At 48.0% G+C, this 14,309-nt stretch overlaps 1 protein-coding gene across 1 annotated transcript in view; it reads right to left on the bottom strand.

Annotated features, from left to right (window-relative positions):
* Positions 1-14,309, bottom strand: part of LRRC75A (leucine rich repeat containing 75A) — a 57,520-nt gene that overhangs the window by 15,783 nt on the left and 27,428 nt on the right. Inside the window, exon 3 of the mRNA XM_066563606.1 lies at positions 3,509-3,621. Within this exon, the coding sequence (XP_066419703.1) occupies positions 3,509-3,621 (113 nt within the window). The remainder of the gene's footprint in view (positions 1-3,508; positions 3,622-14,309) is intronic.

Here is a 14,309-nt window from a genome sequence, read left to right as displayed (position 1 = left end):
CTCCAGCTCCCACATTCCCTGCTCTCTGCAGCAGCTCCAGCACACACACACACACACAGAAATGGGATTTTAATGACCAGGAGCCCCTGCTCCAGCCTCCTCCCACACCTGGGTTTGTGCTGGGTGCTCTGAAGGGACCTTTTGTTGAGGGAGCTCCAGCTTCTCTGGCTCGCCCACCAGCTGCCACAGCAGAGGAGGATTTCCACCACAAACATTCCCTTTCTGCTCTCCAAAGGGCTTCTCCCACCATGAAAACGAATTTTAAATGATTTTCTTCCTTTGTAAAGCAATGCAAGCAGGCAGTGCCAACATGAAAACCCAGCACCCAGCATTCCTGCAGGACAGAAACGTTTTTTGTGCCCCTGCTGAAATCAGGAGTGGGATGGTAAAAGTTCTTTCCTGCCACCAAAATGAGGCTGCTCAACCTCTGTGAATTCATCACTAAATCCAAACACCTTCTGTTCTAACAGCTCCTGGATCCCAGATGCCATGGAGAACATCCAAGCCTCAGGTAACCAGGGGTTAAATCTGCCACAGCCTCACAGAGCCTCCACATTCCCAAAAGCTGTCCCAAATAATTTTTCCTGCTGTTTTCAAGGTGATTTCACATCAGAGGGTGAAAGGAGTTCAGGCTGGTCCCTGGTGTCACTAGAAAGGACAAGTGGCAAAGCAAAGAATGGGCTGGAGCTCAGGAAAACCACCTGGAAAAGCCAGGGGAAGTGAGAAAAGAATCAGCTCCTGGCTCTTTCCAGGTGCCAGCACTGGGGGATTTGCACAAGTGAGGGCTGGGAGCTCACTTTTTGGAAACAAAAAATGGGGTTAGAAAGTGCAGAAAATGCCATGTTGGCTCAGCCTGGTGTGGGCATTTGGGGATTTCTCTGAGCAGCAGCAGGGTCAAAAAAATCCACACATTTAGTTCCAGGTTGACCCCATTGAATTCCATTTAAACTGAGCTGCTTCACCCTAAATTCTTCCCCTGCTTCGTGCAGGGGCATTAACAAGAACTGTGTGTAAAAATAAAAAATAAAGGGTTTCTCTGATGTAAATTTGGAGCTACAACGTGAATATCTGATATTCCTTCAGCTGGTGCCCACTGCTCCATCCTCTCTGCTGCATTCCTGGCTCGTTCCTACCACAAAGGACCGGGATATCCCCAGGGATGGTTTCCCCTGGGAAACACCTCCTGCTCCCAGCCCTAGGGAGCTTTGATTCCCGGTTTGAGCACTTGGCAGCAGCAGGAGCAGGGAGATCCCAGGAGCAGGGAGATTCCAGGGCTGGAATGGTGTTCCCCAGGCAGAGCCAGGCACAGGGAAATGATTTCAGCAGGCTGCCTCCATCCTGCTGCTGCTGGCTTTCCCCGAGTTTCAGCCCTGGGTGTTTAATGTATTCCGAGGGAGGCGTGGAGACAGCGAGGGAGAGCCAGACAGATTTACAACGTGCCAACAAAATAAGGTCATTTGGCAGAGGTTTGGGTGCTGCTGTGCCAGGGCTGGGAATGTCTGCCTGGATTTAGGGAGCACACCCAGCCTGGGAGGAGCTGGGATTAAGAAGCAGAGCCTCCCCTTCTGCCTGGCCAAAAAAATCAGCTCTGTGCCCATCCTCCTCCTCCTCCTGCTGCTGCTCTGCTTCCCATTCCCACCTGCAATGGATATGTGGGTGTGGATGAAGGACAGCGATTTTCCCCGCAACACACACATGAAAAAGGGTGGATCTGTGACACTGGGGAGTTCCTGCAACACCTGGCAGCAGGGCTGAGTCAGGGCAATGCCAACACTTGGGAATGGGAGCTCACGATTCCCTTGGGAGCAGCACTGGGCACTTGGAAACCCCAGCCCAGAGCAGGATGCTCTCTATAAAATCCCTGTTTTATGGCATTTAGACCTTGACACAAGACTGACTTCACCTTCCAGCAAAGGGTTCAACTCACAGCCACCTCCTAAAAGAGCATCTAAGCCAGAAATGCAGGAAAATCCCACCCTCCAAAGCCTGGCTGGGGCAGAACCAGCAGCCCACGCTGGCACTGGGTCACTTCAGGGCTCTCTGGCAGCCAAAACCTCATCCCAAAACCTCATCCCAAAACCTCATGCCTGCCCCTAAAGCCCCGGGAAACCTCAGCTATTTCCCGGCTGCTGCAAGGAAAAGCTGCGGATAAAGCCTTGCAAATCTCGGGCACGAGGCTGTGCTCACACCGTGCTGATCCCGGGCTGGGGATTAAGGACAGGGATTGGTAATTAAAGACAGAGGGGCACAAAGCAGGGCTCGAGGTTTTGTCATTTCCAAGGATTTCGGGCGGTTTGGGGGCTGTAAAGAGCTCGGCGATGCAGCAGCAGCGTGACCTGAACAATGCCCTGACGGGGGATAAGGGGTGAGCATTTCCTACTCTAATTAAGAGGAAACCCCGGAGGGTAATGAGCTGCTGGGTCATTAGAGCTCCGTGTGCCCGCGGGACACAGCCTGGGAGCTCCAAACCCCCCCAGTTTCTGCTGCTTTATTGGAAACTGCAGATTTTAGCCATCAATGCACCTTAAAACCCACCAAAAACGTGGGTAACGCTGCTAGTGAAATGCATTTCTCCACGTTTTGGTCTCTCAGGACAGCACTTTGTGAGGATGACAAGCCAGATCCCTAAGAGATGTGCTCCTAATCCTATTTGGCCACTCAATCCTTTATTTCCTTGTGTCTTTTTTTCCTCCTGTGACCATGTTCCTCCCCTCTCTTTACCTATCCCAGTTTTTTTTCATTGGATTAATTCCCACTACAGCTCCATTACAACCAAAACTCTCCTGGGACCACGAGCCAGCACCTGGATACAAATCCTGACTCTCCCAGATTGCAGCTTTGTTTCTATTTCTCGCTTCCTTAAGCAAAAATAATAAATATATAATGCCCAACATAAGGAAAACAAGCAGCCCTTTCTATTCTCATCAGCCTCATCCACAGGTTTCTCAGCTCTGTGGATCCAGGATGACACCAGATGGGAATGCTTTGCTGAGGAGCTGGATGAGGAGGGGATTTGGGTTGTTTTTTCCCCATTTTTAACAACAAAATTCCTTCTGTGTAAACTGCAAGCCACGGTGTGCATGGTGACACGTGCCTGTACATTAATTACCAGCTAATTAGGAGCTCTTGGAGCAGTCTGGGAGACAAGGGATGTTTGGAGGATGGATAGCTCAGGTTTTCCAGACCATTCCTCCTCCCCAGGCACTGAAGTGCTGCTCTCCTTTGCAACAGGGAAAGGAAGATGGAAATAGAGGGAAACACCTCTGGGGGGAGCATGAAGGAGCCATAAATGGGGGAAATTCTGGTGAGATTGGAGAGGAAGGTGGATTCTGGAGGTTGGGACACCCCAGCTCCGAGCAGGGTGGATTTGCTCCTCCTGTGGCTGCAGGGAGCAACAGGCAGCTCCCACATTTGGCAAAACCATTGTGGAAAACCCTCGTCTCCAGTGTCCCCAGCCCCTGAGGGCTGGCAAGGCCAGCCTGGGGACAGGGACCCAGCAGGGACTCACCAGGACTGAGGCTTCCTCTTCATGATGCCCTGGCGTCTCCACTGCGAGTGGGGGCTCAGGTGGTAGGTGAGCTGCCTGCAGAGCTTCTCCATGGCTCCCAGGGAGTCCCCTTCCTGCAAAAACATGGAAAGGACACGGGCTCAGGGCTCTGCAGCATTGCCATCACACCCAGGGGCTGCCCCGAGCCCAGAGTGGCTCCAGCTGGGAGCTGGGAAGCCTTAAGGGATCACCCTTAAAACTGTCTAGAAAGGGGGAAAAAACTTCTCTGATTGCTAAGATTCTGCAGCAGCAGCAGCAGCAGCAGCAGCAGCAGCAGCAGCAGCAGCAGCAATAATAATAATAATAATAATAATAATAATAATAATAATAATAATAATAATAATAATAATAATAATAATAATGTTTTTATCCCACCGTTACCATCTGATGCCACACAACAGCTTCCAGCGCTAAAATTTGGCAGAGATTGATTAAACTTGGTTAAATCACCCATTCATTACCACCACAAATTGCTTCCCAGAGGATTTGTGAGCTGACGGAATCTTGGGAAGAGAAAATCTCACAACATGGAACTGTTAGGAAAAATAAAACCATGAAGAAACGTGGCCTGTTCTTGATTTTGGATCATCTTTTCATCCCAAGGAATACTGGGCTTGGAAAACTTGAACTCTGAAAGTTTCTAAGGATTTGGGTCTAGAAATATTGGGTCCTAAAAATAAAATAAAATCCAGTCATTTTTATAAAATAGAACCCAGGATTTTCATACAGATGATCTGCATTCCAGTAATTCCAACCACCCATCCTGCAGTGCCTCTCTTGCTCTCTGAAAGGTCACAGGCAGAGATGAGCCTGACTGAAAGATCAATAATGATAAAAAAAGATCCAAAATGAGACAATTTGTGCTGTCTGCCTGGTTTTATCAAAATGTTACATCGTTAGGGAAGACACAGGAATTAAAGAGGAAACCCTACAATAAACAGTCAGCCTGGGCTGCTCGGCCACAGGGATGGCTCAGGATTTTCTGGGAAGATCCTGAGGAAGGTGCTGTATCTCCTCTGCCTGGACAGCCAATTATTGCTGCCTTCACATCCTCCCTGAGAGCTCAGCTTCTGCACCCTAATTTATGAAATTTATGTAATTTATTCCCCCCCTCACCTCTGCATCAGTGGAGCGGGACTGGCCTTATAAAGACATCATAAATATTGAATTACCTGGGAGCAATTGGGATTTTGACAAATCACTTGGGGGTGTAAGGGGAAACAATTACAGCACGTTTTCTCAGGGTAAAAAAAAAAAACAAACAAAACCACAACAACCACAAACCCAGGACATCTCTGCAGGTGGCTGGAGCAGAAATATCAGCCAGGATTTGTAGGGTTTGACTCCACTCTAAGAATGAAGACTTAATAGAAATTGGGGAGGGTTTCTTCCCAGATATATCATGGTGCTTCCCATGAACCACAAGCTGATTTTCCAGCTGATTTTTCCCTGATAATTCCAGGGTGGTGCTTGCCCAGCTCCACTGCACTGAGGGCAGCAGTGCCAGGGGATTTCAGGTGGAAATTGCAGATCCAGGGATCCCAGCAGGACACAGGGCATGGAAAACCCTGGGAACCAGTGAGCTGAGCCTCTGATTCGCAGGAAATTGGGTTTACAGGAGCACATTTAAACCCCTGCTTTTCAACACCTTGTTCACCACCATGCTGAACCCAAAATCTGGGTTTTCATCCCACAAATTTCATCCCTCAGGAGTTCCCACAGCTCCTCTCCCACTGCAGGCCCTGCGGCAAAAACCAGCCCTGGGCCTGGCTGAACCCTGAGAGGCTCAACCTGTGGAATGAACAACGAGAAAATTAAGAAATGCAACATTTTACCTCATGTTTCCCACAGGAAAGCCTGGAAAAGCAGGCAATTCTTTACTTAGAGCCTCAAAACATTTTGGGAAGGCAACACTGCCAGCAACACCTTCCTGGCTGTGGAAGCGCCCGCCCCAACATGAGAAGAAAACACCACGGATTTTGACACCTCCTTATATATATATATTTTTTTTTTTTACCTGCCAGGTGCCAGCTGCTTTCATTTAATCTGCCTTTTTTTCTTTTTTTTTTTTTTTTAATTATTATTTTTATTTTGAAGCATTGCAGCAGCCCCTGAAATAGCAGATCCACCCTGAAGGAGGAGTGGGGGTTTCCAGCTCCGAGGCCTCTCTGGAAGAACTGGTGTTGAAAAGGAAACAAAGTGCTAAAATCCTGAGGGGGAAGGACATTGCTGGCATTTTGTGCTGCAAATTTCCTCCAAAATAACCCTGCAAGAGACAATTCAAGCTGTCTCCAGCCTTATCCCAGCTGAAGTGTTGGGGAAGTGAAATGATTCACAAGAGGAACGTGGAGAAGCTGAGAAAGAATAAAAAAAAAAAAAAAAACCACAAATTTTTGCTGGTTCAGGTGTGTCATGGCCATCTTGCCTCTCCAATGAGGCTTTTTGAGGTTTTTGATGAGGTCTTTTTTTCCCCTCAAGACCTCCAGATGGCCAAGGGAAGCTCAGGCCTGAACTTCCCATCAAACCAATTCCTGAATAATTCAGGCCAAAGCAAACCCAGCCCATCCATGCTGGTACAGGAGCAGGACAAGGAATATTTTAATCCTTTCTCCACATCCAGCTCATCCTTCTGTGGCCACCCCAACCCTTTCAGCCCTTTTTCTTCACCAGCTCAACTCCCATGCCCTGTAGATCCTGGGATATTTCTGTTTTGGGGGATTTAATAAATGATTTAGAGCACATGATTCCTGCACACATCAACTCTGTAGACAAAAAAAATAAATATAATAATAAATAAAATTCCCATTTCAGAGCCCTACTAAGGCACAGGCTGGGCTCCTTCCTTCTGCACATCTCATTCCCACAAACTCTGTGCTTCAGAAACCTCCATTTTTTAGGTTTTTTACCCAAACCTCTGCAGCCCCAAAACTCGTGTGCAGGAGAAGGGACTTTGCTGGTGCCGTGCCAAGGGCTCCAAACAAAAGCTTTTCCCTGTTCCTGATCCAAGTCTATCAGGAAATAATTGGAGTTGACACACACACCCTGGTGGGACTAAGCCCAAGAGCTTGTTTGGAAAGGGAATCAGCGTAAAAATCAGCTTTAAAATCAACTTAAAAACCAGCCCAGCTCGTGCTGGCAAGGTTTGAACCTCTTGGGGAATGGGAGACCCCTGGGATGAGGGGAGTGATGATGCCAAGAATTCCTGTGGGATGCTCCCTCTGCCTTGGGATAACATCTCTGCCCTGCACCATCAGCACCCTCAGGAATGATGGAAAAAAAGCCACAAACCCCTCTGGGCAGATGCTGCTGCTTCCAGGGGTGAAGCACTTCCCACAACATCAAAATCGAGGCCAAAAGCTCCTTCTGCCACATCTCCATCAGTCTGCATCACATCACTCATGGAAGGTCAATACAAAGCTGATTTTTTGTGGGCAGAGGGCAGGGAAACCTCAACCTGCAGAGCCTGAATCCCACAGGGCTGGGTTTTGGGAAACCCCGAGTGCCCTTTCCATGGAAAGGACAACAACCAACACAAAAATTGCATTTTCTCACCACCAGAGCCCAATCCCAGCAGCAAACTCTCCTGAAATAACACACAGGAAAAGCATCACACAAGATGTGGCCCCTCTAACATCACACAGGGGGTGGGAATGTGCATTTTTTTATCTGGTTTTGAAACTCTGGGAAGAAAACTGCATGGTAGGGCTGGGGAGATGGGACAGACCACACACACACAGAGTCCAGCCTTCCCAGCTGATGCTGCTGGCAGGAAAAAAGCTGGGATGTGCCCTTTTCCCGAGCACTGAGCTCCAACCAGCTGATAAATGCTGTGAGGAGCCCCCAGCTGAGCTCCTACAGATCCATCAGCCACACATCTGCATTTGTGGATTGGCATTTGTGTCCTGCCAAAGCTGCAGGGAGCCCTGACCCCATGGCTGAGGCATCACCCAGCACCTGCACAGCACCTTTCACCACCCCTGAGCACCTTCCTGGCTTTCCTGCAGGGCAGAGGGATTTCACCAGGGAAAAACAACGCTGAAATGAGCAGGGCTGTGGTTCCACTGTGGGCAAATAACCCTGGAGTCACTGCCTGCCCTCCCTGCATCACCTCATGGGCAAGATTTGGGTCCCCAGACTGGATTTCAGGGCTGCTCCAAAAGGGGAGAGAGCTCAGAGGAGGACGCAAAGGAGGTGATAAAGATGTTACAACAAATTAATTTGTTTTCATTAAAAAATTAATCCCTGTTCCTCCTCCAGGAGCAGAATCCCTGGGGATGGGCAGAGCCCTGGGGGCTGCACTGGGGCCAAGCACTGTGGAAAAGAGGCCAACGTTAATGATTAAAGAGCCCTGGTGAAGGATTCCTGCTGCAGCACAGCAGGGGAGTGACCCAAATTAGAACAATTAGCCATTGTCTGGGGGCTGCGAGGAAGCAACAGGATTTTATGATATTTTTTTCCCAGCGTTATTACACAGTTCCCACATTTCTGTCACTCACAATCAATCTTAAATAAAAACGTGCTGTCCTGCATATCTTAAAAATGAAAACTCCCTGGCCTTCCTGAATCCTTTAAAAATTGGGGGTTTTTCCCCCCTCTCCTTTTGTGGATCCTTTAAAAGAATTTTCACACTTGCAACATCCCTTTCTGGATGCTGCAGGATTTGCAGTTGTGAGGCACGAGCAAAACTGAGGCACAAACCACACTTATCCTGGGAACCCCCTTCCCTGCCCAGGAAATATTTGGTGTGGGGATCCCTCAGCCAAGATTTTTGCTTTTCATGCAGTTCAGCAGACAATGAACCTTAAAACATGACCTATTTCACACCTTAAAAATAAAGAGAATGAGAGATTTCCTTCCAAATCCTCTTCCTTAGGGTTTTGTTTTGTCTTGGATGATCAGCTAGGACAATAGAATAATAGTTTGGATTATTAAGCAAAAACCTCTTTTTTTTCGAGTGGTTGAAAGACAAAAGAAAGTGTTCACAATGATAAATGGAATTATTATCCAGTTAAACAAAGGCATAAAACAGTGAGACATGCCCTGGGAAGCCCCAGGGGAAAAAATCCTCAATGGCTTTAATGTGTATCCAATCAGTTATCCCAAATTAGCAGAAGGCAAAGAGAGCAAATCCCCAGGGACTGGAGTTGGGGTTTGGAAAGGCTGAGAGCAAAACACAGAGGAAACGTGGAAATGGCCCCACGTGTGAGGGATTCACACCCTGTGAGATGCCCAAAGTGGGAATGGAGACCCCAAACCCTGCAGGGACCCCGTGGTCTCAGGGAATGAGGGAGGGAAAGCCGTGTCCAGCACCTCCAGGGCACAGAGGATGAACCCCAGGACAGAGCTCTGCCCACCCCAAACCTGCAGCTGCAGCCCCAAAATGGCTTTTCCCGCTCCCCTTGGCTTTAATGGGATCCGAATTTACGACTCTTCCCTTTTGATGTTGTCACAAGGGGCTGAAGTCATCTCATGATTTTCTGCTTTGCCTTTTTCCCTTCCCTTTCTTCTTCTTTTTGTCCCTCCCCCCTCTGCTTTCAGAGCTCAGCCTATTGTTGCTTGCAGACATCTGTGCTGCAGCCAGTCCCACATTTCCCTTTGCAAGTCCTAATGGGGTTTTCTCCAGCAAATCCTGTGAGATCAGGAGGTGGGAAAAGATTTAAATCCACCATTTCCCCAAAACATCCCAAAAACCAGGAGGGGAACACAGGGATTGGTGACTGTTCCTACCTACAACCCCATCCAGGTGTGCAGGGGAGGATCCACCCCAAATCCCAAATCCCAAATCCCAAATCTCTCCTCTTTTCATGGCTGAGTTCCTTGGGCAGGGCATGAAAAATCCCCCTGGAAGAGCTCTCCAGGTGTCCTTAAAATATCACCACGAGAGTGTTGCAATTCCCTTTCCCCCATTTCAGGCTCCTCTGGGAAGAGGATTTGGTGTGTGGAGGATGAGGGATGATGTGGCTGATGCCCAAAGGGAAGCAGATGCTGGCACAGTGGAGTGATAGATCCCAAAAGTAAATTCCAAATAAAGTGACAGCGTGGCTTTAGGGCTGATCAATTTGACCACCCCGTAGCTCAGAGCAGAAAAGCTTTTGAAAATAAATCATGTCTGGTTTAATTCAAATTAGAGGAGGAACTTAAGCAATTTAATAAAGGCCATTTTAATAAGAATGAGGGTGTTTTTTTGGTCATATTTTGAAATGATCACTGTGGAGCCACAGGACTTAGACACAGTCAGAGCCCAGCATCAAATCAGATCCTACATCACCTATTTCAGGGGAGTTTTTGTCTCAAACTACCCCAAATATCAGGAAATCCTGGTAGTTTGTGGGAAATTCTACTGAGAGAATGTTAAAAGATGCACAGAAACAGAAATAAAAGACATAAAAGCTGCACAGAAACAATGCAAACCCAGCAAACAGCTCCAGATGCTGTTTGGATAGGGAATGCTGTTCACAGCAGAAACCTCACTCCCTTCCTTCTGGTTTGCTTGGATAGAGGTTTTACCACCAAAAGTTCCCTCTTAAAGAAGGTAAAAGAGGAAAAAGAGGTAAAATCTAACCAAAATTTCCCTCTTGGGAAGGTAAAAAATGAAAGAAGAAGGTAAAAGACGAAAAAGAGGTAAAATCTGAAGTAGCATAAATAAAAGCCAAAGAAAAAGGGCTTTTTTTTTAAAGAGGAGAAGAACCAATCTTGTATCAAGCAAAAATTAGACTTTCATAAAACCTTATTAGAAGGTTTTATCACTAAATTTCCCATCCAGCAGCAACCTTCACAGGAAGGAGAATTTTGGAGATGCTGATCAGAAAACTCACCCCATCCATCACCCAAAGCCATCTACAAAACCATCCAGTGAAATTCCAAACCCCGGTTGGTTCTGCAGGTAAGGACTCCACAACAAACTGAAAAAGGTAGGAATAATTAAAGGTTGTGGCTGTAATTAGCTGCAGAGCAGGGTGAGAATACAGACCCTGAGCAGCACTTCTGGCCCTTCACCACCTTTGTGGAGCAGCCTGACACTCTGGCAGCTGAAGGTGTCCTGGAGCAGATGGCAGGGGCTCCGTGCCAGGGCAAAATTAACATTTTGTGGAGTCCTGCTTGACAGCAGCATAAAACTCAATGAGGGGGAAAGGCAGCAACTGGTGCAAAATGGGATCGAGCTGCACTTGTGGGCAGGAGGGGCCTGCAGGGACAGCCAGGCTGTCACCTGAGGGGACCTGCCTGGCCCATCTCCAGAAGGTCCAATTAACCCTTGGATTTCATCAAATTAACCCAACACTGAGCATGGCAACTGTTTTAATTTCGTGATTGAGCAAAGCCCCAAATCCTCTGATTCCAGGCAAATCTAGCAAATCTGGAAACCCCAAAGTGATTGGGATTGTCACAGCTCCCCGTCAGGTCCTGGCTGCAGAGATGGGGCGGGGTGGTCACCGCCCCCCAGCACCAGCCAGGTTCATTCTTGAGCTCTCAGGAGAGAATTTGCTCCTTTGCAGCTCCTAAAATTCCAGTTCTGCCACCACAAACCCCTGGGCATCCCAGCAGCATCGAGTGCTCACTTAGGACAACCACAGAGCACCAAGGACCCAGCAATTAAACCCTGAATTAGCCCAAATTAGGAGGTGATGGAGCTGCAGCAGTGGCAGAAAGACTGAAAGGCAAAATCTGTAGAAACAAAGGGAAGGAGTGGAACCCAATTTTGCACATTTTCCCCCAATCTGCTTTGCTGAAAGGCCAAAGTGCAGAGCCTCAGCCTCGGTGTTGACACACCAAAATGAAAAGCAATGTACAGTAGGGCTTATCAAGAGAGGCAGGAGCAGGAGATGGAGGGGATTGCAGCAGCTCAGGAAGTTGTTCCACAGGATCTGCAGTAATATTGCACTTGGACTTCAGAGAAGCAATTAGAGAAGGCAATAAAATCCGAGGTGATAGATGGCCCTGAGGGGGACATGGAAGATAAAATTGCAAAAAAAAAAAAAAAAATCAAAATCTTCCCTGAGAGCTGCTGGAGGGTACCCAGCTCAGCTTCCACAGCAAAGGAGGAATGGGAGCAGGGTGGGGAATGGCAGGGAGGTGTGTGCTGCATTTCCTGGCCCTAAAAACTGCCTGAGGTGTGGGGAGGAGGCCTTGGAGCATCCTCATTTCTAAATTGGACCCACTTGAGTGCTGGGATGGGAAGATCACTTAGGTGCCACTGGAAAGGTCACTGGAGCAGCAAAATTTTAATGCTGAATCCATCTGTATGCTACTGATAGAGCTGCCATGAAACAAAGGGAGCAGCTAAAAATCCAGGAGAGATTACTCTGGATTTACTCATTACTCTGGAAACATCTCAGCAAACAACAGGTTAATCCTTGCAGCTGGTGCACAACAGAAAAAGAGAAAAACACCCACTGGAATCAGAGTGCTCAGGGGATGATGGCACTCTCAGGAAAGGGAATGAAATCTTGATTTAAATGAGGATCAATTGGGCATTGCTATGCACTTCATGTCATCCCATTTGCTTTTCTTGTTTCACTGTGTATCAGGTTTGTTTTATTTTTGAAATTTCATTTCTTCTGTTTCTCTTTTGTCTCTTTGTTTACTTTTATACCCTGATTTTAGGGAATTCAATGGGAATAATTTTTGGTCCTTTTCACTGCACCTCATTTCCCCTCAGTGTACTTGGTTGTAGTCACTCCATTTCAAATTTTCTGTGGTTTTTTTCAATTTCATTTCTATTTGATCATATCTCCTTTCCAGAGTGTTTATTCCACTCTGTCCTCTGATTTCAAGATTTCATTCCCTTTCCTGAAAGATGGCACTGCCTTCCCCCTCAGCACGCACAGGGAAGATGAAATTCAGAGCAAAATTGGCATTTCTCAGGGAAAATCCCCCTTGGAACCGCAGGTCTCATCCTAGCAGGCACCCCTCACCCTCCTCTGTCCCTTCTCTGCTCCCAGGATGAAACCAGATGTGAATTTTTGGGTTATTTATGTCCCAAATTCAGCACATCCCAGCGAGCCTTTCCCAGCCTGGATCAGCTGGGATCCCACGGGAAGCAGAGCCCAGGCCAGCCCCCCATGGCTGCAGGAGTGTCCTGGGATATTTTTGGGACATTTCTGTCATTCCCTGGGGGTTCTCAGCCCTGGGAGGGGTGGCGGGACCCCCTCCCATCCAGTCCCTGCAAATGTGAATCCCAGGGAAAGGGCACAAGGCTCAGCTCCAGCTCGTTCCCCACCTCTGCTCTGCAGGCACAGCACAACTGGGGATTTAGCGGGTTTTTTTAAGGGAAAAAGAGGTGAGGAAGGAGCAGTCGAGGGTATCCAAGCTCTCCCAGCACCAGCAGGGAAATTTCACTTCCAAGTGCTCCAAGCAGATGTGAAAACACGGATACAGACCCAGGAGCTGTGCTGGGGCTGTCCTGGCAGGATGGATGGCAAGGGGGAAAAGGAAAGTGACAGAGAAATCAGGAGGATTTAGCAAATTACCCAACAGCTCTTTGAAGATGGGAAGGGTGGGATAAAGCTCTTAGAAATCCCCAAATAGCCCAAACCGGGAGATAATCACTCGCTGGACTTCGGCCAGGAATCCCAGTCCCTGCCATCGAGGAAGAGCCATCACTGGAAAGCCTCCCGGCACCTTCCCTATTTACAAAACCGCTTTGCTTTTATTTCTTTATTTTCTTTTCCCTAATAGAGGGTGCCTCCCCTCTGGAAGGAGCCACACAGAAATTGTTCAAATGACAGGAAAACAGAGCTTCCATCCACCCAGGGCAAAATCCACTTTGCTTCCACTCTCCAGCTGCTTAGAAGAGCTTTAAAAACTCCCCCTGTCCCCATTTATCTTGAATTTCAGTGGGGAAGATGAGGATGATGTTCCCTGTTGCACACAACAGGGAATTATCTCAATCCCAAATTGAGATACTTGCCCAAATCCGCTCCCCTGTGTTTGAACAGGGTCACATCTTCCACCAGAGACCTGGAGGAGCTGCTGCCCAGGAGGGGCAGGAGAATGGCCAAGTAAAGCTGGATTTTGGGATGGTTTGTTTCATTTTTGAACAAAAAAAAAGCTGCTGCCCAGGAGGGGCAGGAGAATGGCCAAGTAAAGCTGGATTTTGGGATGGTTTGTTTCATTTTTGAATTAAAAAAAAGCTGCTGCCCAGGAGCTGCAGGAGAATGGCAGGCAAAGGTGGATTTTGGGATGGTTTGTTTCATTTTTGAACAAAAAAAAAGCTGCTGCCCAGGAGCTGCAGGAGAATGGCAGGCAAAGCTGGATTTTGGGATGGTTTGTTTCATTTTTGAACAAAAAAAGCTGCTGCCCAGGAGCTGCAGGAGAATGGCAGGCAAAGCTGGATTTTGGGATGGGGCTCTGCTGAGCTGCTCTGCCAGCCTTGCCCTGCCAGAAAGCAGCAGGATGGGAATCAGCAAAGCCAAAATCTCACTCTGGGCAACCTTCAGGTCTTGGAGGAGCTCCCAGGTACATCCCAGGGGTTGCAGTACAAGGGCACAAGCCCCAAACCAGCCTTGCCCGAGGCTTTGCCTTTCTCCAGTGCTTATCCCAAATCCAACAAGTCCTCAAGCTGGAGGGAAGCCTGACTCACTCCTATCAGAGCCATCAGTCATCCACACACGTGGCTTTGGTGTGTGGAAAAAAAGGAATTGCTTTAATTTTCCAATAGTCCAGGGCCAGATATCCCTGCTGGCAGAGAGAGCTGTGAATTTTTCATGGGGGCCCTTTCACTCCTCACTCAAAGTTTGTGTTTTCAGCTCCTTCTCGCTGCAAA

This window comes from Molothrus aeneus, chromosome 20, assembly GCF_037042795.1.
Source record: "Molothrus aeneus isolate 106 chromosome 20, BPBGC_Maene_1.0, whole genome shotgun sequence".
Lineage (NCBI taxonomy): Eukaryota > Metazoa > Chordata > Aves > Passeriformes > Icteridae > Molothrus > Molothrus aeneus.
Note: the sequence above shows the minus strand (reverse complement) of the source record. Positions and strands in the feature narration are given on the sequence as shown.